The sequence below is a fragment of the Rhineura floridana genome, chromosome 13, assembly GCF_030035675.1.
Source record: "Rhineura floridana isolate rRhiFlo1 chromosome 13, rRhiFlo1.hap2, whole genome shotgun sequence".
Classification (NCBI taxonomy): Eukaryota; Metazoa; Chordata; class Lepidosauria; order Squamata; family Rhineuridae; genus Rhineura; species Rhineura floridana.
Window position 1 is genome coordinate 39,528,344 of NC_084492.1, and position 26,238 is coordinate 39,554,581.

General features: G+C 52.1%; 2 protein-coding genes across 9 annotated transcripts in view; one reads left to right on the top strand and one right to left on the bottom strand.

Annotated features, from left to right (window-relative positions):
- FBXO31 (F-box protein 31) overlaps positions 1-7,365 on the top strand; it is a 30,415-nt gene extending 23,050 nt beyond the window's left edge. For all 3 annotated transcript variants that reach the window (XM_061594531.1, XM_061594532.1, XM_061594533.1), the window contains one exon: positions 633-7,365. In XM_061594531.1, the coding sequence (XP_061450515.1) occupies positions 633-855 (223 nt within the window). In that variant the 3' untranslated portion in view covers positions 856-7,365. The remainder of the gene's footprint in view (positions 1-632) is intronic.
- A 272-nt stretch (positions 7,366-7,637) lies between these two features.
- VPS9D1 (VPS9 domain containing 1) lies at positions 7,638-26,147 on the bottom strand. 6 transcript variants are annotated; one of them, XM_061594523.1, is made up of 15 exons: positions 25,820-26,147; positions 24,705-24,783; positions 23,625-23,714; positions 21,854-22,016; positions 21,615-21,726; positions 20,502-20,564; positions 19,678-19,730; positions 19,464-19,551; positions 18,660-18,745; positions 16,945-17,450; positions 14,572-14,701; positions 13,575-13,783; positions 12,436-12,520; positions 11,064-11,168; positions 7,639-9,605 (listed from the first exon to the last, which is right to left on the bottom strand). In XM_061594523.1, exons 1-15 carry the CDS (start codon positions 25,931-25,933, stop codon positions 9,512-9,514), a joined length of 1,977 nt encoding a protein of 658 aa, XP_061450507.1. In that variant the 5' UTR covers positions 25,934-26,147; the 3' UTR covers positions 7,639-9,511. The 6 variants fall into 6 exon arrangements, 5 of the variants coding, with proteins under 5 accessions (XP_061450508.1, XP_061450507.1, XP_061450506.1 ...); XM_061594522.1 differs by having other exon boundaries at positions 23,625-23,717; positions 25,820-26,145; XM_061594526.1 differs by having other exon boundaries at positions 9,517-9,605; positions 11,064-11,122; positions 23,625-23,717.
- Positions 26,148-26,238: the final 91 nt, after the last annotated feature.

The following is a 26,238-nucleotide window of genomic DNA, read 5'->3' on the forward strand; positions in this document are numbered from 1 at the left end:
AAAGTGTGACTAAAATCAAAATAATTAAGCATGTAACAATCAGGAGGCAAAAATAAAACCTATTTTAAAAAGAGAAGCAGCAAACACAGTATTATGTAAAACAGAGAAATATCAAATGAGCCCCTGTAGTGGGTTGAAGCCAGCTGAGTCCTACTCAGAATAGACTCAGTGAAATGAATGGACCTCAGTTAGGCATGCCCATCCATTTCAACTCCCTTTCCCAGAAAAGAGTGGCTGTGGCTGGTTGGGAGTGCGCCTGCCAATATTTGGGGGAGGAGGAAGATGCTTGTGGTCTGAGCTATTAGCACTTAAAAATTTTTATTTTACTTATTTAACAAAATATATATATATAAAATGTATTTATGGTAATAAAACCTCTAAGCGGTTTATATTTAAGTAAGAGATTAAAGCGTTTTAGAAGAGACAAGATCCCTGATGTCCTGGAGGAAACGTGTCATACAGCTTGAGAGATGTCCAGTGGAGAACTGGGTGTTAATTTTCCTTGAACATGTCTGTCTGAACATGGAGGGTCGTGTAACCAGGAGCTTGTGGTTTCTGGGGCAAGTTGTGTGACACCTGGATTTCCACATGGAAGGTCACTCACTGCATCCTTTGTTTCCTCTTGCGCTTAGCTTCTACGGCACGGGACTCATCGCCGGCCACGGCTTCACCAGCCCTGAGCGAACCCCCGGCGTCTTTGTCTTGTTTGATGACGACCGCTTCGGCTTCATCTGGCTGGAGCTGCACTCATTTAGTCTCTACAGCCGCATCAAGGACTCCTTCCAAAATGCTGACGCTCCATTGCGGGAGGCTTTTGATGAAATGTTGAAGAACATCCAGTTACTGACATCATGATGGTGGCTGTCCCTGAGTGACATGACAGAGTGCCCGTCCCTGCAGCCATAGAGCTTGAGACAGCATGCACTTCCCGAGAAGGCCTTTTTACCAAAATGTACACATATTCTCACTCTCCTTGGCGCACTAACGATTCTCCCACAGTATGTTATGTATAGTTTGTAAAATAGCTCTGTATATTTGGAAGGCAGCCTCCCAAGGCAGTGGCCACTTGCATGCTACCTGTTCCTTTTGCTCTCTCCCCCCCCCATTGGTGCTTGAATGGGGACAAACCAAGGGTAGTGCCTTTCAGACCGTGTAAATAGTTGAATAGCAGAGATGTGTGTGTGTGTGTGTGTGTATTTCACTAAGAGCGAGCGGCCACTTGGTATTCTCTCTGGGCAGGCAAGCTATTCTCCAACATGACTCAGGAGCCTCAGGCTTCTTTTCTGAACATGTCTCTCTCACTTAAGAATCATGTTTGCTTTTTCTAAACAATAAATAAATCTGTGGCTGGCTGCCATGAGATACAAAAGTTCCCATGCACTGCATCACTCTAGGAACTTTTCCTTTAAACACAGACCTAAGTGTAAAATCTGGACTAACTATTCAGGTTGCCACATCCTGACTGGGCATCTCTGTCAATGGTGGGGAGGGCAGAGAGAGAGAGAGAGAGAGACAACAAACAGCACTGTTGCCTCTTGGCTTCCCATTCCACCGGTCCCCTTGTTTTCCAGCTGCTGGTCAAGGGAAGCAAAGATATCGTTGGATCACTCAAGTAGGAGGTGTTACTCTTGTAGATTCTCTCTTCCTTTATTTTCTGTCTCTGAGCCCATTGTGTGACCTGGAACAGAACTTTGCAGCATGACATGGCTCCAGGCTCTGGTCTGCTGCTGCTGATGCCGCTGCTGTCACTATTGGTTTTATTTCCTGAATTCTGTTCCACGGCACAGTACATGCGCTCTCTCCTCCTCTCCCTTCCCATCCACATCAGCCCCTGTGCCTCTTGTGTGAGGGGGCTTAATGCTGGAGCCCCACCCCTTCTCCCCTTGCCTCGCTTTGCTTGAGGAGGAGAATCTCTCGGAAGAGAAGCCCGGATGCACCAGTGAAATCAAGTGGCAGCTGCCTTTGGGCATCCTGCTGGTTACAAACCAGCTACTCTGGGTTGCTGCCACCTTACTCTCTTCGTGCCATGGTATGCACTACAAAATGCAAGCAGTGTCCAGCACCCTCATTCCAATTTGCACCCTTAACACGCCTTATGGGAAGCTGTGTGGTTCTCATGCAGTTCTAAGATTTGTTCTGTAATCTCCCTTCATTTGGTTTAGAGATCCTTCATGGGAATAGCCTCCTTTTAAACAGCTGGAGCTTGCAAATATATGTCTGATTTGCGGAATCTTTGAATTTTTCTTTCTTTCTTTCTTTCTTTCTGCTTTTAGTAACCCAACCCCAGACTTGTGGATATGATAGTGCCCACTGCACCCTCTTTTCCATCTCCTCTTGACGTCCATCCTCTGCAAAATATTCAACTCCTTCGGCCACTAGGAAGGGAAGCTAGAGAAGGAATGATGGCCAACCACCATATTCCTGTGAAATCACCACTGAGGGTGTCCGAAATGAACAACCCACAGTCTGTAGGATCAGTACTTCAGCCACTGCGTTCCTCTGCCACATCACCTCATGCACCTTCCTCTGAAGTTCTCTCGGGGGTCTGTGGAAGATGCCACAGCAGAAATCCCCTTAGCATCCCCAATCACAGCTTTGTAGAAACAAAATTTTCTTCTCTTCCTGTATCCATCATTGAAGAATCTGCTCTTTGCTTTTTTGCAGTATTGTAATTGCCCTCTGCTGTATGTTTAGTTACTGTTGCCTTACATGAGAAGAACTGCAGTCTTTCTGTATGAGCAAGCAGGGTAGTTTGGCATGTCTTGCATAGTCCTTTCTCAAGGGAGATGTTGCTTTGTCTCCTACAGCACCAGCAGCAACAGCAATAAATCCATTCTTTGCAGCATCAAGGACTCAAAAGCTACACTTTAGCCAGATTACAACCCATAATGATGAGAAGAGGATGAAGAGGGAGGTTGAGGTCAGGAACAGGGGTGCAGGGCAGAGGGAGCAAGAGCAGGGACGTGATGGAAACTGGGAGGCGTAAGGGCCTGTCTACAGCAGCAATGTCTGAGGTGGAGCCAGGTCTAGGGAAACGCGGGAGGAAGCCAAGGAGCATGGAAGGTCAGCCTTGAGGACAAGGCTGCAGTTCCTAACATCAATGCAGAAAAGAGTTGCTTGTTGAATGGACAACCTCCAGTTGACGAACCTGAAGTGTGTAATCCAGGGATTGCCAACCCATCACCCTCACATGCCATGGTGCCCATGAAGGCCTTCAGTGGCGCCCCCAGCAGGTAGTCCAGAATCCAAGCTTTCATTTTAAAAAAAGTAAGACTGTAGCCCTCCTAGAAAGTAAATTATGGAGCAAAATGTGCAGGTACCCTTCTAAGCGATTTCTGTGAAATGAGCCTGCTTGGTTCTTGTGCCTTTAACAGCTGTCTGGCAGGCATAAATTCAACAGGTCAAGCCTTTCCTAGTATAGAAATACGATCATGGGAAAAGCTTCACAATGACCACTCTCTAATTTTGTGTTATGCCACGCCTGCATGGCAGCCATTTTGTGACTGGTGCCCCCAGTAATTGTCAAAAATTTTAAATGTGGACCAAAAAGGATGGCGACTCCTGGTGTAATAAATTCAAGAGCTGCTGCAGGCCAGTTACATTAGAGGTTGCTGAACTTGTAGGTTGGCTGTAAGAGGCTTTTATACCCTCTCCTTTGTGAACAACTGGCTGCAGAGCCAGATAGGTGCTGTGTGTGTGCGAGAGAGAGAGACCTTTGTCCCCTGATGAAGGCTGAATTGCCAGCAGGATCATGGTTTCTTGTAAACCATATTTCTGCCTTTTCAACAGTCTGTCCTCAGGGCTTGTACTTTAGAGGTTTGCTTGTAAGCAAAAGCAATAGGCCTGCATAATATTAGACAGAAGGCGAAATGACTGGCAAGTAGCCCATGGAAGTGTGAAAATCATTTGAGTATCTGTGGCACACCAAAGTGGCTTTTGTAGCATGAGTACAGGAACTTGTTGAATCCAGTAAGCTATACAAGTAGTCGAGAAAGGCTCTTCTGTTTGCTTGCATCTCATTGTTGCCGTTAATTCACACGATAAATTGCGTCTAGTACTGATAAAGAGTGAAGTGCTGCAATTATGCTGTTATTGATCAACTCAGGCATAGCTGCACAGTATGCGTGCAGTAGTGTCTGAGTCCTTGCTTGAACCTTTCCCAAATGGAGCATTTATACAGCTTCGTCTTTCTGGAAGAACTGAGATGTGGAGGGAGATTCTGCAGTTTTCAGAGCTAGAAAGTGGGAACTTCTCCTGGTTTGACTATTCCATCAATAGCTGTCCCTCAATAGCCTGAGAGAGAGAGTTATGGCCACAGGCTGGTCCAGTGGGGACTGTGGTACAGATCTCATTGGCTACCAAAAATGAGTGAAAATGAAACATAATGTAGGTCTTCTGCAAATGGGCCCAATGAGAGCAGATGGAACTGAATCCTATCTCTAAGGGTTTGTTCAGAAGGTAGCTGCCACCTTCCCAGTGCCCCACCCCCCACAACCTGCTCCAGAACTGGTTGCAGGGGCAGGGAGGGGAGTTGCAAGGGGAAAGCTGCAGCGTTGTGCCACTTTGGACTCTGCTGTTCACGCTGACTCCACAAAGTCCGGTTCTGCTGCTTTTCCTAGCTGGGATCAGCATGGCAATGACCCCATTCTGTGTGTAGCTTGCAGGTGCCAGGAGTTCTCAGCTAGCTGTGGCTGATTCCCAAATAGGGGAACTCATCACACTGGCCTTGACCATAGAACGCTGCCTTGACGTGAATCTGATTGTTGGTCCATTTAGCCTGTCAAGGTGGAAGGGACTCTCTGCGAACTAACCCCGGAGGTCTTTCTCAGCCTTCTTCACTGAAGAGGTCCTTTTAAGCTGGAGGTGTGACCCTGGGGCCTTTCTGCAAAGCACGTGCTTTACCCCTAACCTCTGGCCAGTCTTCCTATTAATTAGGATATGTATTTATTTATTTAACATTAACTAGCAAAATGCCTATTGTTACTACATGTAGGGCTTATGAGATGGGATGCGTTATGTTGGATGGCTGTGTGTGCGCAGGCATGAGCACATGTGCTCACATGCAACTCCCCACTGTACATCGGGGGGAGGGGGAGGGCTGGATGTGCCCCAAGTGCGACACTTTTTAGCTTTTTCCCCGTAAGAATGAATGTCCATCAACATGGGAGAAAGTTAAGAGGCCTCACTGGGACCTGGGACCGCAGCCGTGGAGAATCTAGCCTGCTCCCAACTGCACAGGCCTGACCCCTCTTCTGTTCCTGGTCACCAGAGAATGTTGGCAGCTGCCTGTGCTGCACTTTGCCCATCTGTGTGCTTGGCACTTTGCAGGGTACCACAGGAGAAGGAAAAAGGGACAGAGGTCTCTGCCCTGAGGACTTCACCGTTGCATTTCAGTAGGCGGGGGAATGGCATACAAACAAGAGACGCAAGGGAAACAGGAGATGAATGTACGTGGTGATGCAAGGAGGTAATTTTTAGACTCTGGATTTTGTGTCATGCGTGTGTGTGTGTGTGTGTGTGTGGCTCGATGGCAACACATGATGTCACTCACTTCCAAAGTAGTAAGCCAGCCCTGCTGCATTTGGGGGCCTCCTGTTCATTCTCCTGTGTTGGGCCTTGGTGTCTGCCCCCGAGTCCTGCTCGGATGGCACTCCTGAATATGTGCAAGTGTAATCACTTATATATTTAGGCTTGGTTTCAGGTGGTGGCAAGTCCTGGCTCTTGTGCTGGGCACTATGTCGTTGGCCAGCCTTCAGTTACATATATGAATAGGTGCACTTTTAGAAATGGCTATCCTGTTTTAAAACTTGCCCCTTCGACCTCCTGTTGCCACAACTCTTTCTCTGCTGAATGGGAGAGGGGTTTCTGTTTGCCTTCCCCCAGAGGCCGCGGTGTGTCATGTGTGCCAGAGTTAGCAGCAGGCTTCTGCCTTTGGCCCATGACCTGTGCAGAAGTCGAGGTGCCGAGGAGCTTCCCTGATTTTGGCAGCTGAATGGAAGAATGTTGACACTTCCCATTCATCCTTTCTAGCCATGTGGATTTACAAAGCAGCCACTTTTGCTTTTAAAACCGGCCACTTTTATTTCCTGCCCGTCCCAAGGTGTAAGGAGGCTTACAGATAAAGCCACAGTGGTCAAGCCTGAGGTTTGCCTACTTTTTGGGTCTTGGATACGCAAGCTCCATTTCCACTTGCTTATTGTTGCTCAAGGAGCCTTTTCCCATTTGAGATAATAAAAAGAGATTTTGTGAGACTGAGACTGGTGTTCTCTGATGTTATGACTCCAACACACAGGAAGCCACCTTAGACCAGGTCCACTTAGTTCAGGGTTGTGTCATCTGACAGGGGCCACCACATAGGCCTTTCCCACAACTTGCTCCCCAAAGGCAACAGGTTCTGTCAGGGACTTAAGGTGTGACCTTCTGCATGCAAAACATGAGTTTATGGACCCTTTGCAAATCAAGGCAGCCTCGCCAGTGGTTCCCTCCATCTCCTACAGTAGCGGGTTAGCCCGTAATTTATTTCCTCTGTGGGGAGGGGAATCCCTTAAAGCAAGGGGAGGAAATCTTTTTCAGCTCCAGGGCCAAATGCCCTGGGGATCACATGCTGCTAATGGGGGAGGGGCCACAAACAGGTGGGTGGAGTAATGACTGGATTTACCTTTGTACAGTCGGCTACTTTCCATGCGTGCTTGCTCTCTCCTTCCGTCCAGACAAGCATGAAGCATGATGGTGTTGAAGGGCATTCCAGCCAGGTGCAAACCCTCAAGGAGAATGTGAAGGGGGGGGAGTCCTGAGAGCCAGATGGGGGGAGCTTGGTGGGCTGCATTTCCCCACCCCTGCCTTAAAACATTTCAGGGCGGTGGGGCTTGCAGAGCAAAGGAAGTGTTTCAAGCAGTCACAAATTGGCAGATTCAGAAGTGCTAGCTCCCTTGATAGACACAGCCCTGCCCCTCCCCTTTTTTGCTGAATGAGATCCTTGGTAATGCCTTCTCATACAACAGCAAACTCCCTGGGAGCCAATAAGCATGAAAGAAGAGTGTTAGCTACTGAGAAGTCTTCTCTACTGACAAACCTCAGCCCAGACTTTTCTCACTACCATCAGTGCCTCCTGATTCTGTCTTAATTCAAGTGACCTGCAGCAGGGGGTCCCCCCCCACCAGTGAAAAAATGTCTCTCTCTGCTTCATTCCCCCCCCCACCACTCTTGGAAATATCCAAGCTGTGAGAACACAGGAATGCAACACATTAGTTGTACAGTTCAGTCTGGGTGGAGGCTAAGGGGGCCTGGATTTGATGGTGGTTTTGGAGGCATAACTTGTAAAACATGTTGAATTCAAGAGGATGATTAAATCTCGTGCTTGCTCATTTCCACGTCTTCATTGGGTTGCTTCAACCTAAGGCCACAAGATGGTGCTCTTTGTAGGCATGACTCGGTTTGCATTTAAAGATGGAATTACCAAATTCGCACTCACAGCCAGCCTCTGAAATTTGCACTTTTCCAGGCAAGCAATGTGTGCAAAAATACAAATAATGTCAAGTGTGCATACAAACGCATTCTTATATTAGGATAAATTGTTTACAAAAATGTATTTAAAATCACCCAATGATCAGGCAAGCAGGCTTGGTGACCTCCCAAACTAATGCCATCCTAGAAGGGGGGGGGAGAAGGACTCATGAAAGTGTCCCCACAACCCTTAATGCTCCTTCCTCCCCACTTTCCAAAAACCACAACTTGCTGAGCAGGCAGAAGACAGTGTGTTTATTACAGAACAGCCCCAAGATCAAAGCTGGACAACTGGTAAGGAGAAGAGCCAACTAGTTAGGCTCCAGGAGTCATGGCTGGTCAGGCAGGGACTCTGGAGGGGGCTTCATCACCCTGCATGAGAAGGCAGCACTGCACACCAAGAGCAGCAGCTGGGCCTGTTTTCCACAATTCCACAGCTCCCTGTCGTTAGTAAGAGCCAGGAAGCCCCTACAGTAGAGGGGTTAGGAACACAGAAACATAGGACACCTTATACCATGTCAGACCATTTGTCCATCTTGCTCAGTATCGTCTACACCAACTGGCAGCAGCTCTCCAGGGTTTCAGGCAGGGGTCTCTCCCAGCCCTACCCTGGAGGTGCACCTGGGGATTCAGCCTGCAGGTGCTCTACCCCTGAACTACAGCCCATGCCCTAGCGTCACTCTTGAAGCCCACTGGGTGACCTCAGCCCAGTCCCACACCCTCAGCCTAATCTACCTTACAGGGTTGTTGTGAAAAATGGAGAAAGAGGGAAGCATGTACGTCACCTTGTGCCCCTTGGAGAAAAAAGGAGTACAAATTAAATGTAATAATAAATATTTTTTTAAACTGAGGAGTAGGATCCCCTTCAGACCTGTCCTGTCCAGCACGGTGTGTGGCGGGGGGTGGTGGTGTTGTAGTGCCATTTGTCTCTGTGAGGTATCGCAGGTCCTCTCTTCCCAAAAGTCCCGCATGACTTGTCTAGAAAATGCACAACAATGGAGTCTTGCCATCACATGGCTCAACCGCAGCTCCACAGCAGTTTGTGCAAATCCATCCAGAGGCCAAAACTGCTTGCTCCCAGGGCTTGGCTTTGCCCCTGGCTCCAACCTCGCCTCCGAAAAGGAAATGGAAACGTGCACACACGTCTCCCTCTCTTCGTTCCATTCACCCGGTGGGGAGAAGGTGCAAACAGCCTCTAAAAGCGCTTGAGAGATTTTTGAAATATTAAGCGACACAGAAATGCTTTTAAACAAGCAAACCACACCGATCACATGTTTTTAGTGGGTGGGAGTGGACGAGAGCCAGTCTCATCCTCTGTCGCCTAACATCCCTACATCACTTCCTTGCACTCACACACAGACCCCCAGACTACCTCAACTCACAGTACAGAAGCCCAGCAGAGCCCTTGCCACAGGTTGGTTCAAAAAACCACACCAAAAAGATTGGCAGCTGTCACTGTGGCCCTGGGACAATTCCATGCTGCAGGACATGCACGTAGCAAAAGCCACAACCTAAGAGGCAGCGTGCAGGCTGCAGGAGAGGAGACACGGGGGTGTAGCTGCTCTTGCGAATGCGAGAAGGAACCCAGGTGTAGAACAGGCCAGAGAGGCTGGTGTCCTTAGTGATGGCAGAGAGAGGGGATGGATCCTCCTTAGCCAAGTGAAAGAGGCGAAGCGCTGGGGTCCCTCCCGGCCAGCAGCAATTCTAGGCTCTGAAGAAGCATCCCTTCATGGTGCCCCCTCCCTAATCCTGTCTGAACCGCAGGGCAGGGACACTCCAACATTTCCGGCTAATGCAAAGGCTGTAAGCCATCCCTTCCAATATTGCACAGAGTCCAGTGAGGAGGGTGAGGCCTTATAGGCAGCAGATTTGTATTCTGCAGGCAGGGAAAAGAGGACACTGCAAGCTGCTAATCTTGCAGTGGAGGAGGGAGGGTGGGAGTGACCCCACGTGCATGAGACAAAGAGAGAGGGAGCCAGCCGCCTTGGCCTCCCAGCGTGGAGCTCAGCTACTTCCGCAAGATGGGCCTGTGCAGGGATTCCACGTAGGAGAGGGCGCTCTGCAGAGAGGTCAGGCAGTATCCCTCCTTGCCAATCAGATACCTAGCAAGAGAGAGAGAGAGATCCTGTCAGTGTCTGCAGGGAGAGACAGGCAGGCAATGCCCAAGGGGCTGGCTGGAGAAGCTTGAAAGCCAACATGCCACACCTTTAATAGACCGTATCCAGCAAGCATGGGGAACCTTTGGCTCTGCAGATGCTCTGAGCTACCCCTCCCATTTCCATTGGCCATGCTTGCTGGGGCTGACGGGAGTTGCCATTCAGCAACATCTGGAGGGCCACAGATGTGCCTCACACCTGTTGTATATAGCAAAGGGAGGGAGACGTTTTTCTGCCTCTCCCGTCTTATTAGAACTCGGGGTTCATCCCAGGACATTTTGTTGGGCAGCAGGTTACAATTCAAATGGACAGGAATGGGCATCACCAAATGGTCAACGTAGGAATCAAATCGATTATATAATTGGAAGCAGAAGATGGAGAAGTTCCCTACTTTCTGTGAAAACAAGACCAGGAGCAGACTGCGGTACAGATCATGAACTGGTCATATCAAAAATCAGAGTAAAGCTAAAGAAGAACAAAGCAATCATAATGCCAAAATACAATTTAAATAACATCCCAGAAGTACATAAAGATCAAATAAGGAACAGGTTTAAGGCTTTAAACTTAGTTGACAGAGAACCAGAAGAACTATGGACTGAAGTCAGAGACATTATCAAGAAGACAAAGTAATGACAACAGAAGATTTATGTAACTTTACAGTTGACAATGAGGACATTGAACTTGTCAAGGATTATCAATACCTTGGCACAATCATTAACCAAAATTGAGCCAATAGTCAAGAAATCAGAAGGCGGCTAGGAGTGGGGAGGGCACCTATAAGAGAACTAGAAAAGGTCCTCAAATGCCAAGATGTATCACTGAACAGTAAAGTCAGGATCATTCAGACCATGTTATTCCCGATCTCTCTGTATGGATGTGAAAGTTGGACAGTGAAAAAAGTGGGTAAGAGAAAAATCAGCTCATTTGAATGTGGTGCTGGAGGAGAGCTTTGCAGATACTGGGAGGGAGGGAGGGAGACGTTTTTCTGCCTCTCCCGTCTTATTAGAACTCAGGGTTCTCTCGCTGTATATTGTCTGCACTGGCTGGCAGCAGCTCTCCAGGGTTCCAGGCCAGATTCTCTCCCAGCGCCAGCCAGAGATGCCGCTGGGGACTGACCGTGGGGCCTTCTACATGCAAGGCAGCTGCTTTGCCACTGAGCTATGCCCCCTTCCCCGACTGAACGGCCTGACACAGACAGCGCACCGTAATTTTCTCCAGCATTACAAGAGCTCCACACTAGATCTCCGGTTCCTAAACTACGTTTTAACCTGGATGTGCTTTTGAGGCTGCCTGCACTCCCTTCAAGGGAAGAGCCAGCCCGCGCCAGTCACGGCAGCTGCCGCCAGAGGTGCTTATTCTGCGCTGCCTACAGAGGTGGCAGTGCAAGGGGAGTCCAACGCCTACCCTTCGTGGATGAACTCCTCCAGCGCAGCACACTCCGAGACCAGCTGGGGCAGGTTGCTCTTGAGGACCACATAGGAAAGGATGGGAAGGAGATCGTCAGCACCGCTGCAAGACAGAATTCCCCATTGGCTCTCCAGCCCACACCGCAGGGAGGGTTGGCTCCAGGGTCCCTCAAGAGCCTGCTTTAGCACATGCTGGGGCCGGCGATGCTTGATGTGGCTCAGAAAAAGGCAGGGGGTGTATATACAGCACAGTGTGATGACCAAAGCATTACTTGGGGTGGGGTGGGGTTGGACACAAGCTAATTCTCAAAATACACAAGAGTCTCCCATAACATAGAGCCAGATCATCATTGTTCAAGGACTCCCGTTAGGGAATGGAGGCGGCAGCTCCCCTCACTGGAGGTCTCTCCAGGGAAGGCTCCTTTGCTCATTGGCACAGCTTCTCCTTGGCACACGTACATGGTGGGCAGAATCCACTTCAGCAAAGCAGTGGGGTGGAAACGATCAAGAGGACTGGGAACCCAGCAAGCCGGCCTCATTGCCTAGAACAGGCACAATGATCCGCCCCCATGGTGTAAAAAGCTTCCTTTACACCATGGCTGTCCCTCTTGGCGCAGAGAGAGAGGCAGGTCTCTTTACCAGCCGTTGCCCAGACCCTTCCCAGCAGCCGGTGCCCTGAAGGGGCTCTGATGTAAGCCAGCCAGGGAGGAAGAGGCTCCCCAACTATACAGGAGAGAGAGACACTCTTGAAGGCAGACCCCAGCAGAGCCTCCCACCGCCACCAGTGCATTCTTTCACCTCACTCGGCAGGGAGCCGGGAAGATTGTCTCCCGACTCAGTGCCCCGCCTGCCCCACCTCAAGCTCTGTCCCCACAGTCTTGCTCTCGACCGCTTTAATTCCTTTGACAGCCCTCCCTGGCTGGGAGCCACTCCCCCCTCCCTCCTCCACCCTTCTGCAGCTCGCTGGCTAAATCGCTCTGACAGATCCAATCGCTTTAATTGGCAGACTCTAGCTCAGTCCCGGAGACTGCCAGCTGCAGACATGGGGACCCGGCACTCTGGCCCGGAGCGGCGGAGAGTCCCGCTGTCGGCAGGGATACAGCAAGACCGAGCTCTTGCTGATGGCATGTCTGGGCAACAGAGTGCCTGCAGCCAGCGAGCCCGAGTCAATGGCAGTGCCTGGAGCTCCAGACGGGGGAGAGGGGAGCCTTTGCAAGGAAAGGGAAACGCACCCCCTCCTTGCCCCGTGCCTCAAGGAAGGGGCAGATGCTTCTCCAAGGAAGCCTCTCGCCCCTAAGCCCAACCCAGGAGAACCAGCTTCTGTCTCCCTCTCCAGCGGATGAGCTGCTTCGCCAGGTTGCAGTACTCACATGGCGGCCGACGCTGGCTGGGTCCTGCCCTCGCTGCCCCCGCAGTATTCCTCAGCACATTCACAGATGACACGCAATGTCCGCACTGCAGAGTGGGAAAGACACGGAATGGGCAACACCAGGAACACCGTCCGTATCAAAGGTGTCCCCGGAACGGAGGGAGCTGGCCTACCCGGAGTCAGGCTGTCGGTCCATCTCGCTGGCCATTCTTCAACACTGGGTGCCCAGATGTTCTTGGACTACAACTCCCATCATTGCCAGCCTGTTTAGCCACTGATCACAGGGGTTGTAGCCCAACACCATCGGGGGACCCAAAGTTGAAGGACGCTGATCTAGCTCAGTGTTGTCTATACTGACTGGCAGGGGCTCTCCAGGGTTTCAAGCAGAGTGTCTCTTCTCGGTCCTACCTGGAGATACTGCAGAGGGTTGCAAGACAGGTGCTGAGCCACTAAACTATAATAAATATCGGGAACACAGACAATGGCCTTTATACCGAGTCAGTCCATCCAAATGAATATAGCCTACACTGACTGGCAGCAGCTCCCAAAGTTTCAGGCCGGAGCCTCTCTCTGACCTGCCTGGAGATGCTGGTGATTGGACCCGGGGCCTTTTGGTGCTCTACCACTGAGCTATGGCCTTTTCCTGACAAAAAGGTTAGCCAGGCTGCCCTACAACGGAATCAGGTGGAGCACAGGAGTTGCCTTATCTACATTGCGTCAGATCGTTAGTCCATCTACACTGACTGCCAGGGGCTCTCGCTTCCTGGAGACGCCCCTGGGGACTGAACCTCGGACCTTTGGCATGCAAAGCAGGTGCTCTTCCACGGAGCCACGGCCTTTCCCCAGGCCTCCCATTTCCTGTAAGATTTGGCTCCCCAAATCCCCTCTGCCGTCACTCCTCTCCTGTCCCCCCTTGCCCTGTGTAGACAGCACTGACCTGCAGGGGCAGAAGGCAGAGTCCTAGTTCCCTCCAAGCCAGCACTCTGGAGGGAGATGCAATGAAGGGGCTATCATGCGGGACATCTGCACTCTATGAGCTTCAGTTCCCAGCCTGGCCCTCTGCCGCCACAGCCTGCCCGACCCCCTCCTCCGCGGCCTGGCTCGGGTGCGTTGCGCCTCCCTGCGGCAGGCAGGCCTCACCGATGCAATCCAGCTTCTTCTGAGGGCAGCTGCCCAGACGAATCAGCATCAGTTCCTGTACAGCGGCACAGTACGGGTAGGTTGCGGCCCCGCGGTCGGGGTTGCCCTGGGGGAGCAACTTGGAAGAGATCCCTATTTCGGAGGGGGACATATTTCTGTGGAGCTCCATGATCCTGGAAAGGGCCATTTCCCGGAGTTTGTAGACATTCCTGTGGGTGGGGTGGGGGGCAAAGGGAGGCACAGAGAAACAGCAGAAACCACACTTAAGGCCCATCTGCACCACTTCATTATACCACAGGTGGGGGGGGACCCATGGCCCTCCAGATGTTGCTGAACTACAACTCCCATCAGCCCCAGCAAGTGTGCTCAGCGGCTAGTGATGATGGGAGATGAAGTTCAGCACCATCTGGAGGGCCAAAGGTTCCCCTCCACCTGTTATGAACAGTCATGGCTTCCCCCCAAGAATCCTGGGAACTGTAGTTTGTTCAAGGTGCTGAGAGTTGTCAGGAGACCCCTATCCCCCCTCACGGGGCTACAGTTCCCAGAGCGGTTTAGCAATCAGTCCCTCTTCCCAAGGAACTCTGGGAATTGTCGCTCTGTGGGGGGGAGCCAGGGGACTCCTAACAACTCTCAGCACCCTTAAACTACAGCTCCCAAGATTCTTTGCTTACAAAGTGGTACAGGAGTGCTTTAAATGCATGGTTCAGATGGGGCCTTACGCACACGCGGGTCCCATGCCAGCCTAGCCCAGAGAGCATGACTTGGAAGCCCCGTGAGCTGTTTCTCCCTCTTGCTAGCAAATGCATTTTCCTTTTAATTCATCAGCAAACAGGTGCCTGGCTGTTCACTCATGCAGATAAACACTGTGGGCTATGGCAGCCCCTTCGCCAGGTGAGATGTCTCCCTCGTGCCAGCCAGGAAAGCCTGGTCCACAAGGCAGCGCTCCTCGGCCCATGGCCCTCATCCGGCCCACCCTCCATCCACAGCACACCTTTACCTGTACACGGCCAGGAGGGGCCCCCAGAGCGGAGCAAAGAACACCTCCTCCAAGCGCGCCACGCACTGGTCCTTGGAGGCTGCCGTGTTGAGGCCCTCAAAGGCCAGCAGAGTCAGGGAGAGAAGCCTGTCTAGGGAGAGAACAGATTCAGGCAGAGCTGGCTGGTTAGAATCATAGAATAGTAGAGTTGGAAGGGGCCTATAAGGCCATCCAGTCCAACCCCCTGCTCAATGCAGAAATCCAAATCAAAGCATTCTCGACAGCTGCCTCTTGAATGCCTCTCTAGGTAATTGGTTCCACTGTCGTGTGGCTCTAACAGTTAGGAAGTTTTTCCTGATGTCCAGTCAAACTCTGGCTTCCTGCAACTTGAGCCCATTATTCCGTGTCCTGCACTCCAGGAACAATCGAGAAGAGATCCCGGCCCTCCTCTGTGTGGCAACCTTTCATGTACTTGCAGATTGCTATCATATCTCCCCTCCGTCTTCTCTTCTCCAGGCTCAACATGCCCAGTTCTTTCAGTCTCTCCTCATAAGACTCCCTTGACTGGCCACTGGCACAAGCGCCTTCCTCAAGGCAGCCCAGGAAGCAGAGGGCCAAGTCCGGGTACCAACTGACACGACAGGGAGGAAATGAAACCAACATGCCTGATGGCATCTTATCTATGTTTACGTGCCAGGCAAAGACTTTCCTCTTTAGCCAGGCTTGTGGCCCTTAAGGTGTGGGGCCTTACCTAGTGGGGGCCTCTTTTAGTGGGGCTGGACCTGTAGCCCTGTCCTTTATTTTGTACTGACGTGTTTCTAGGGTGTTTTTCCCCAAATCGTTGTTAACAGTTTTAATGTATAGATTGTGTTTATTTTAACTGGTTTTAATGTAAGTCGCTTTGGGTCATCTCTGTGACAAAAGTGACTGAGAAATATAATAAAAAATGATAATTTCATCACACAGGTGGGAGGAAAAAGAGAAAAAGGCCCACAAGACCGTGGGTCAGGGATGTGGGGTGATCTGTGGCCCTCTGGCTGCTGTTAGGCACCGTCCCCATCAGTGTGGCCCATGTTCAGGGACAATGGGAACTGGGGCCCAACAACATTTATCTGTGTCACTTCAATATTTGTAGACCACACTTTTCATAAAAATGCAGCAAGGCAATATCCAGCATACAAAATCACAGTAACTTTGGTCAAAGCAACAGTAAAATCTTCAAAGCAGCGGTAAAAGCATTTAAAATAAAATAAAAAAGTCAGTTAAAAGCATGAATAAAAGCAAGATAGACAAAGTAATCAATTTTTCAAAGGATTGTCTGAACAATCCAGTTTTCAATAGATGTCTGAAAGTGTGGATCAGTCAGCAGGTGAAAGTGTGTGTGCGTGTGCATGCATGAGTGAGTGTGTGCGTGTGTGAGTGAGTGAGAGAGAACAACCCTACAGAAGATGCAGACAAGGATGCCAAGTGCCCCCTGGTGCCCAGGGAGCCACAGAAGATGGCTCTTGTGGCGCTGTCTTCACCAACCGAGTGCCCTCCAGCTGTTCTGCGATACAATTCCCATCAGCCCAAGCCAACATGGTTATAGGGTGCCAAGGCTGCCAGGAGCATGAGCTGTCTGGGGGCTGATGGGGAGCTGTAATCCAAAACAGCTGAGAGGAGGCACCAAGTTGGGGAAGGCTGATCTGTGGAATTTGCCCCGTTCCACAGAATATGGCGATAGCCACTGACATGGATGGTTTCAAAGGAGGATTTGCAAGGCTCTGCTTTTGTTCTGCATGGAGATGGGAACATGTTCCAAAGTTGTTTGCTGTTTTGGAAGGGGGGAAAAAAAGGCCCTGGTGAAGTTGGTGGCTGGGTGGTGCTGGGGTAGAATTCTTGGCTCTGAATACTTGTACATTGGCCTGTGGCAACTTTGTAAAATTTGAGCCACCCTTGCCATTTTCACAAGATCACACTCCTCCCCACTGGATCAGTTCCGCGCCCCCCATGGCCCCCTGCTCCGTGTCCAATACAAAAGACTTGTGTGAATTTCATTGTGAAAAACTTCTGTAAGCTGTTTTGAGCTTAGATAGAAGTATTCTAAATCAACAACTAGGCCAGTGCAAAGGATTTTTAACACCTTGTGTGTGCTAATTGGCTCACCAACGCCAGGACACCCGTGCCATCAAACGCTGTTTTGTGAATTACTAAATGCTGATTGCATAACTAATTGCCCGTACTTTCCCTGCATTTCATTTTCCTCTTACTTCTCTTTTTACAACCCCTCACCCACCCATGCATATGCGTTCTCGATGGCCTCCTAATCCACAAAAGCTTCTTAGGCCCTAATAAACGTGTTAGGTCTTTAGGGTGCCCCAAGAGAGCCTTTAAAGGAAATAAAGCTGCTCTCACCGATGGAGTTGTGAATGTCCTTCACGATTGCCTTCAGCTGCTCTCGCTGGGTTGGCTTCCTCCCAGCTGCCGGGCCCTGGGGCTCTCGCAGGGGCCCCGAAGGCCAGGAGTCAGTGGCAGATAAGAACCGCTCTAGGTCTTCGAAGGAGCTCTCCTTCTCCGCCAGCAAAGGCGCAGGCTCTCCACCAGGAGGGCTCTGGAGCAGGCAGCTCAGGCTCGGGTCCTCAATGAGCGGGGTACTGGAGGTGCTGTGGCACAGGTTCAGCTGGTTGTTTTCCTGGACGGAGAACAGGGAGTGCAAGCTCTGGGAGGACCGCAGCCTCCGGCCCTCGGGGGCTGGTGCCAGAAACACCTCTGCATCCAGCGAGGAGGAAAGGGACAGGCCGCGGGCGATCTTCACGGTGGCTCTGGCCTCTACTGTACTCCAGCTCACGAGCGGATAGAGGCGGCTGTAAGCTGAGCACTGCAACTTCCGCAGCAACTGGCAGATGGGGTGATCTGCAAAGCTGGAGGCAAGGAAGGGGGCCATTTATGGAATCAAGGTGCAAAGGACCCACACACACACTTCCCCTGTGAAATGAAGGGGAGTGGACAATCCCTCTCTGCAATCACACATAACTCACACTGAGAAAGCACAAGAATGCCGTCTTTTGCAAACTGATACAGAAACGCCAGCTGTCCAAGTGCAGATTTGGACTTTAAGTGAGAAGGGTTTAAAGTTCCTAGATCTCATGGCTGAATAATAATAACAGCAACAACAATAATAATAAAACCAATACTCTGACCCAAGAAGTGGGGGAAACCTCAGAGACCCTGTGCAGGTCACACCCTTGTTCACCTAAGATTCAGAGCAACTGCTTCTGGAGGTTTTGGGATCTGTTGGAGGCAGAGACTTGCAACACCATCCTACAAGAGGGGCAGGGATCATATGGGGCCCTCCAGAAGTTGCTGGACTCCAACTCCCATCATCCCTGACCATCATCCAGGCCGGCTGGGGCCAACGGGAGTTGGAAATCCAGCAACATCTGGAGGGCCACAGCTGTTCCTTGTCCCTGCTTTTCAAGCTTATTCTGAAGTCGCACTGAGCCCATCAAGGCTACTCCCAAGAAAACGTGCACAGCCAGCTGAAATTATTGGGGTTGTAACGAACGTTAATCAAACTCAAGAGTAAACTCCCTGAAATTAATGGACATGGCTATCCTAAGTCTATTCATTTCAGTGGGTCTACTCTGTGTACAATGTTGTTGGCTACAAGCCATTGCATTTATTTCCCCAACTTTCCATGGGGTGGCCCCAGTTTATCTTCAAAACAGTCCTATAAAGTAGGTTTGGCTGAGGGCATGGTGATTACATGCTAAAAGCAAAAACATTAGCAGACTTCAAATCCAGACTACGTAATAGCTTGACTCTGCATCTCAAAAGCCATTCCAAGAAAAACCTTCCTAAGCTTCTGACAGGTGCTCAGACAACAACTCGTCCAAAGATCATCAAGGTGCAGGGAGTTCCCCAGCTCCTGAGAACTGCTCTCGACACGCCCTCTCCTATCTCAGGAGCACAGGCAATGCTGAGAAGGGCACCTTAAGGCCACGACTCCCATTTCCCTGCCCCCCTTGGCCCCCAATCCTCCATCCCCATTTCTCCTGCCCAAGGCCTGCTGGCAAAACTGCAAGCGCTGGAAAGTCCAGTTCCACAAGTCACAGCAATTTGTACCCTACCTGAGGAGGTGAGAGATGAGCTTGGGCACCAGTGACAGATCATTGGGGCTCTTTTTCAGCTGGGCCTTCCACAACCTCGGCCATTCCTGTGGGGCAGAACAGAGCACACCATCCTCTTGCATCAGAACATGGCTACAGACCATCCCACCTGCAGAACGGCCCCCGACTCCCCACATCTGGTGAATACAGAAAGCTACAAAAGTTGTGCTGCTTGAAGCCACCATTCCCTGCCCCACCCCCAGGGTCCTCTGGGGCCTGAGCTGCATGGGCCAGGGGCCAGGTAAGCTGTAGGGGCCAGGTGGAGACGGGTGGATGCATGACGCAATCTTAGTACAGTATCCCTTCCTGTTCTATGGTTCTGGATTTGCATGGAACTCAGGAAAGCTGCCTTAGATCAAGTCTTTGGTCCATCCATTGTGATACTGTCAACACTCACTGGAAGCAGCTCTCCAGCGTTTTGGGCAGGGGGACTTTTCCCAGCTGGACCTGGAGATGTAACACCAGGGATTGAACCTGTGACCTTCTGGTTTCAAAGCGCATCCTCTGCCACTGAGCTACAGCCCTCCCCTTAAACCCCCCCAGTGGAGCCAGGTAGGATGGGAGGATCCAGCCTCTTCACCGCACTTCCAGGCCTCGGCCTCCCTCAGTGGCTCTCCGTTGCCCTAGCCCTCTCCAGGAAAAGGCCACCTTCTTTCAAGCCTTGAACCTTGGGAGGTGCAAGCCGGGGCAGACTGAATTGTGCACCATCACGAAACCAACAGCACAACCCCTCCTCGGCCCGGCAAATGCAGCCTTGCCACGTACATGGTCCTGCTCGTACTCCAGGACGGCGGCATAAATGGCCCGCTGCTCCTGCTCTTCCGGGGTCAACACGGCATTGCTGGAAAACCTCCTAAAGAAATGCAAGCACAGGGCCAGGACCAGGGCCAGGGTCAGGGGAGACTCAAGAGGGCCAAGGTCCCCCGTCCTGAGCCACGGGGAGTGGCGGTGCAGCGAGGCCCCCACGGAGCATACTCACCTGTTGGCAGCTTCCTGCAGCCGGAGCCGGCGCTCTTCCATCTTCCTCTGGAGCTGGGGTGGAGCAGAGTTAAGGTTCCACCGGCAACCCCCCTGCCTCCCCCTCTCCTCCGCCACAGCGGCCGCAACCCCGGAGGCCCCGTCACCAGGAGGTGGCACTCACTCCCAGCCAGCTAAACCTATGAGGCATCCGGGATAAACTCCAGTCCGGGCCAGCTGGGAGGGGGCGTGTGTCTCTAGCGGCTTTCCAGTTTGCCATCCCTCATCCTTCACCTTGAATATCTCATTACAGCAGGGACTAACCATCTCCCATACAAAGCACACCCCAGCTATCTGCTCAGGCCCTTGAATAGCTACAGCAGGGGAAGCCAACCTGGTGTCCTTCAGATGTTGTGGACTCAGCCCCAGTCAGTATGGCTAACTGTCAGGGATGATGCAAGCTGTAATTCAGCAACTTTTTGAGGGCACCATGTTGGCTACTCCTGAAAAGCTCAACAGTCAGTGGAGACTGGTAACTCCAATGTCAGTAGGGCACTGAATCTACTCCACGTTTTAGTCTCAAGGAGCTTGGAGCTATCCAAATTCCTTGAAAGTTTGGACTAAAACCCGGAGTGGATTCGCTGCCCTACTGAGATCGGAACCACCAGTCTCCACCGTCAACAGGTATGTTTAACCCTATTCACAAGGCTATGAGGACTGTCAGGCACCATACCCGTTGAACTTCAGGCTGGGAAAAGCCCCTAATCCAGCCTTTAAAAAGAGGCTCTGGTCCAAGAGTTGCAGTCTCCAGGATGCCTGAAAGCAATTAAGCATAGAAAAGGATACTGTCTCTTCCCGCGCTTTGGCAATCACCAAGTTTTCCATCATCTGGCGCTGAAGGGAAAGGGTCTGTGGGGTACAGAATGGCACTGAGGCCACGATTCATGGACTGTTGGGACCAGAAGAGGGGAGAGCAGAAAAGGGACCCCAAAGCATCCACAAGAACTTGAGTGGGCCCCAAACCCAGAGTTTGGTATAAATAATCTTACTGTTTGGTACGATATACAGTTTTTATAGACAACGTTGTGTCCTTGTTATACACAACTGTTCTGTTATTGCCATTACAATGAAATTGCTAATGTGGCGGTCAATGTTTGCTATGTTGTGTTGTTCCCTTGAAAACGGCTTCTTAAAAACCTAGGGATGGCAGAAGCCTACCCAGCTGGGGACCAGGAGACAAAGAAGCACCTTCGGGGAGGAGCCGGAAGTCATCCAAGGTCAAAGGGACAATCTGGGGGGGCCACGCCTCATGGTGGACTTCGGGGCTCCTCCTCAGCCAGGAAGAGAACCAACAGCCTCCTCCACCACTCCCACATCTTCTGGGGTGCACAAGGAGGTCCCCCCAAATCCCCATTCCTCTGGCATGTCTCTGGGGCTGCGCAACCAATCCAGGCAAAGCCCAGATCCCAAACCATTTTGGCCCAGTTTAGGTCTCAGCCAGATCAGGCTGAGAAAAGCCCCAGGCCAGACTGGCTCACCCGGAGCGATCCAGGGCTGTCCAGAAGGTGGGGCAGGTGCGTGGTAATGGGGGGGTGGGGACAAAGAGAGGCAGGCAGCCACTGTAGGGTCTGCTTCGTGAGCACGGCCCGTGCAGACAACGCACCGACAAAGTAGCAGCCGTCAGGGCTGAACTCTCCGCTCACCAGCTGGGCAAACACCACAGGGAATGCCCTGGCGCATCTGCACCCAGCAGGACAGAACACAATGCTTAACTTAGGTGTAAGCTCCTAATTAAATCTCAGAGCTGGCCCCTGAATCAACCTCGGGCCTGGATCTAGGTTGGGTTGGCTCCAGACCTTGGATTGGGATGCACAGCCCCATTATATCATATTGGGCCCACAAATGCTGGAGACGCCCCATTCTCCGGGCTAGACGCCGTGCCCACAGACCCCCACTTGCCAGCGACGTCTTTTGCAGGGCCTGGCTGGGGTTGAGCCGGGCCAGGCGCGCCTCATAGGTGGCCTTCAGCTTCTGGTTCTGCCGCGAGGCCTCCTCCAGCGGCGTGAGTTCCCTGCATTGGAAGCAGAAGCACTTTAAAAGGTCAGCCGTCAAAGGGGACACCTCCAGCCCCAGGACCCTACAGCCACCTTCCTCCCACCCGAGGCAAGCCACCGGCAGGCCAAGACAGCTTCCCTTACTTTTTCGTGCTCTGCATTTCTGTAATTTGCAGCTTCTGGAACATCTCAGGAGGCAAGAAAGGCGAGAGCTTCCCACCTTCATCCGAGAAGACCCTGCGGTGCCGGGAGACAGGAGCAGGGCCCAAAGCCCTCTCCCCCACCGCCAGCTTCACCTTGGCTTTTCCTGGAAGTGCGAAGGAAACAACAAGAGTGTCGGGCAAGCCACAGAGTCATGCAGGAAGCTGCCTTAGACTCTTCATCCATCTAGTTCAGCCTTGTATACTCTGACTGGCAGCAGCAGTGGTCTTCAGGATTTCAGCCAGGGAGTCTCTCCCAGACTTACCTGGAGATGCCATTGGGGATTGAATCTGGGGGCTCCTCCTTGCAAGGCAGATTTATTCTATTTATTTACTATTTGATTTATATCCCGCCCTTCCTCCCAGCAGGAGCCTAGGGAGGCAATACTCTACCACTACGGCCCCTTTCCTGTCACAGAGCCGGGCCTTTGAAATCAGCTTTTTAAAAAGACTGTAATGTTATGACTTTTTATGTAACTTATGAACAATTCACTGAACATTCTTCCTCCTTGATCTTCATTCTGGAACATCAGGGTCAGCCTATTTTGTTTGTATGTGCCTTCAAGTTGATTATGACTTATGGCGACCCTATGAATCAGTAAAAACAACCACAGCATTGAGCAGGGGGTTAGACTTGATGCCTTATAGGCCCCTTCCAACTCTACCCTTCTAGGATTCTATGAACCACCACCATAACAAAATTAAAAAAACAAAAATAAACCAAAAGAGTGGCCATTAGCAATAATTGTGGCCCCCAGGCAACAGGCCAATTCATAAGCTGGAGGCGTGGATGGTCCACAACTGTGACCTTCGTGACTGTTTGGAGGTGCCAGTGGAGCAGGGTTGCCCTGGGGGTGGGCTTTCTCCAGCTACTGCAGAGTTCGCTGGCAAGCTGATCTCACTCCAGCCCTTGCTAAAGAATTACATCATCATGAAATTTTTAAAACGGCAAGCTTCCGCTTACATGGCTGACACTCTTAGCTTATCTGACAGTGGTCATGTAATGGGCAGTCAATTACCAGTATCTGGCTGGGCGATTGGCTGATGTGCGCGTGCCCGAGGGAGGGGGAAGGAGAAACACATAGGCTGTGGCCTGGAGTAGGCCTCAGCAGGATTTTGGATTCATTTTGCATGCAGAGGAAGATTAGGTCAAGTCTGCACATTCATTAGAATGAGGTGACAGAGGGGACTGTACCATTTCAGATTCCAGGTGGCGGGTCACTTTATTTAAAATGCAACCCTTCAAGATGACAAAAGGGAACAACAGAGAGGGGGCTGGGCTAGGAACCTCCTCCCTGATCTGCCAGCTTTCTTCTTGCATGGTTTTTTTCTTTTTTCTCTCCTAAAACGGGGAAGCGTTCCAAAAAGGTGTTGTATGGAAGAGATCCATGTCATTTCTGATCTGAAAGGGTAGAGCCCACCATTGCCTCAGGATCCCACTGGCTCACTCTGCTGCACGGCTGGAGCAAGCCACAAGGACTGGCCGAGGCAGCGGAGTTTTGCTTCTCCTGGGAGTGGCCAATTCAGAAAAAAGCCCTCCATATTTCTTCCTCCCCAGACGCAAGCCTGCTTTCCAGTAGGGCCAGATCCTTTGCTGGCGCAGACAGGAATCTGGCAATGAAAGAGCCATGCTCTGTCAAGGTCTGGCACTGCCACTGCTGTAAAGAAGGGACCACCATGCGTGTGTGTGTGTAAGGCAGGGGAGTAAGGCTCACCAATTTTGGCAATGCTGCTCTTGGCTCTTTCCAGGCACTGCTCCGCCACCTTCAGCATCTTGGGAGTATCGGGTGCCACGTTGTTGCCATCTGCTGTAAGGGAAGGAGGACAGGAAACAGTGTGAGCCTCTCAGTCCCATCACAACTGGAAGCAAAACCTTCCCTTACAAGGCAGAGTGGTGTAGTGGTTAGAGTATTGGACTGGGACCTAGGAGACGAGGGTTCAAATCCCTGCTGGGCTGTGAAGCTCACAGGGTGACCTTAAGCCAGTCACTCCTCTCAGTCTAACCCACCTCACAGGGTTATTGTGAACATAAAACCAGGAGAGGGAGAGCAACGTTTGTACATCACCTGGAGATCCTTGGAGGAAAGGTGGGATATAAATGAAATAATAAAAATACAAAACAAAAACATCCTCAGACTCTCCATGGTCAGCCACAAGGTCACCTTCTCCATCCTCTATGCATGCCCTTTTCCATTTTGCCTACGTGACAGGGCCTCTGCCAGGGGATTCAGGGAAGGCAAGAAATGAGCCCTTTCACCACCCTTCCTTCCGGGCGAGAGTGGGCCCAATGCCTTCTGCAGATCTGCTCAAAACCCACAGCAATGGGCAATATGCTTTTAGCCAACAGCAACCTAACAAAGGCCCTTCTCAGACGCCCCCTTGACGTTCTGCAGACTCCACGCCAGGGAGCCATAAAATCCAGCCAGTTTTGTCCAGCCAGCTCCACAAGCAAGGCGCGGAGGAGCTGTTGTTGACCAGCAGGGAAACTCAGCAGGGTGGGGCACAGCTGAGCTCAGAAAGCCTAAGCAAACACTCCTGGCGTTGTCAAAAGGCTGAAGCCTCAAAGCTGTCAAAGTATTTGGGGTGGTCCTGAATATCCAAGCGTGTTTTCTTCTCTCTAATAGCCCTCCTTGTCCCATGAAGAACACCTTCTTAAGCGCCACAGAGCCAGCCCGAGGGCTCTGCAACCCACGCCGGCCCATCGCCACCATGGAAGCTGCACCTTCCAACCACTGGAAATGTGAGCCAGAGAAGAGAATGTCCACGTAAGCCACAAAGGAAAAGCCATGACGCACCACTGGCGGTTGCCTCTGCCTCTTCCAACAGGACCTGGGAAATGTAGTTGATGCTCTTCAAGTACTCCACGTAGGCTTCCTACCCACCAGAGGGAGACAGGACAGCAATTCAGTTTGGCAGGGCAAGTCCTGTGGGGTCCACGACTAATAAGCAGTCCCTCATCCCACCCTCGGGGCCAGCCCAAGATCTTTTGCTGCAGCGTGCAGTTTGAGAGGCACAGGCCCCAAATCCCCTGCAGTGCCCCAGATGATGTCCGGCTGACCTCAGGTTGGCAGGGCTATTGCATTGGCACCCCTGAAAACATTGCCATATGGGGGGCTTGTAGAGCAGGGGTGGGGGAACCTGAGGCTTGGGGCCCAAATGTGCCCATCCAAACATCTGTTTGGGCCCTGAGACTCTCCCAGGCCACCCTGTCCCCTGCTCAGCACTCCCAGAGGTGCTTCTGCCAGCCTTGCCTGTCCTAGAACTGCTCGCCTGGATGGAGAGAGTCTGGCTGGCCCCGATCCTCCCTTGAAGGCAAATAAACAAGTGCTCATAAAGGGGAAAGGCCCGCCTTGGCTGGAAGTAACAGGCCAACAGGGGGCTGAAAGTGGGCCACCATTTTGCTGCCCAGGCAAAGGACACCATGGCACCGTGCCATGGTATGATGGAGCAGGGGCTGGCCGGGGTGGGGTGGGTGGGTGGGTGGGGGTCGCCCAGGCGGCCCAGAGGGAGGCGCGGGGGAGCCCGGCGGGCAGTGCTGAGCACCGGCACCACCATCCTGCTGCGCGGAGCAGGTTGGGTTCTTGGCGCAGATGGACCGACACGCCCCGGAGGCTCACCCCGCCGCAGAGCAAGGCGCCCCCCGGATGGCAGGCAGGCAGAGGAGGTGGGGGTCCCGCATCCCTCTCCCGGAATCCAAGCAGGAGGAGCAGCCCCAGCCGAGAAAAGAGGGAACAACACCACAGCCCCTCCCCTTTCCAAAGTAATTGCAAGCCTCCGCCCACCCCGCCCCCGGCAGCTGATAACACGGGAGACGCATTCACACGTATTCAGACCCGGGCAAAGCCTCCCCTCTTGTTTAAAGGGTGGGGGGAGGCCTATTCACCGCCCCTCCATCCCTACCCCGTCTCACCCGCGGCCGGTCTCCGGCGTCCAGCTCGAGGGCGCCCTTGGCCAGCTTCATGGCGCTCTGCAGCGGCTTCACCGCCGGCTCCGGAGCTGCCGGGGCGGGTGCTGAAGCGGCCATGGCTGGGCCGGAACCCCCCTCTAGGGAGTGGCGCCCGGGCGGGCAGAATTGAGACTGGGGCACATAGGGGCCGGACGAGTTAGGACGACGGAGCCGGAGGGGGACGAGGTCAGAGGTGGGCGGAGCTTTTGCCAGCAGGGTTCACTCTCCGCTTTGTCATTGGCCGGCGGCTTGCTGGGAGGCGTGGCGAGTCGTCGCAAGAGTTTCAGGTCTTTTGCTGCGCACGGTCAAGGGCGCTGCGGTGCGGAGAACGCAGACGGCGAAGCCGGCGGCGTGCCCGGGGCGCCTGGCGGCTCCTCTGACCA

Excerpts from the sequence above, each read along its gene's own strand:
- VPS9D1 (XM_061594522.1), bottom strand. The coding sequence starts at position 25,933 with ATGGCCGCTTCAGCACCCGCCCCGGCAGCTCCGGAGCCGGCGGTGAAG. Across the intron at positions 19,731-20,501 it reads CCAAAGCGCGGGAAGAGACA|CTCCAGAGGAAGATGGAAGA; the intron begins GTATCCTTTTCT and ends GCTCCACCCCAG. Across the intron at positions 14,702-16,944 it reads GGACATTCACAACTCCATCG|ACAGGCTTCTCTCCCTGACT; the intron begins GTGAGAGCAGCT and ends TTCTCTCCCTAG.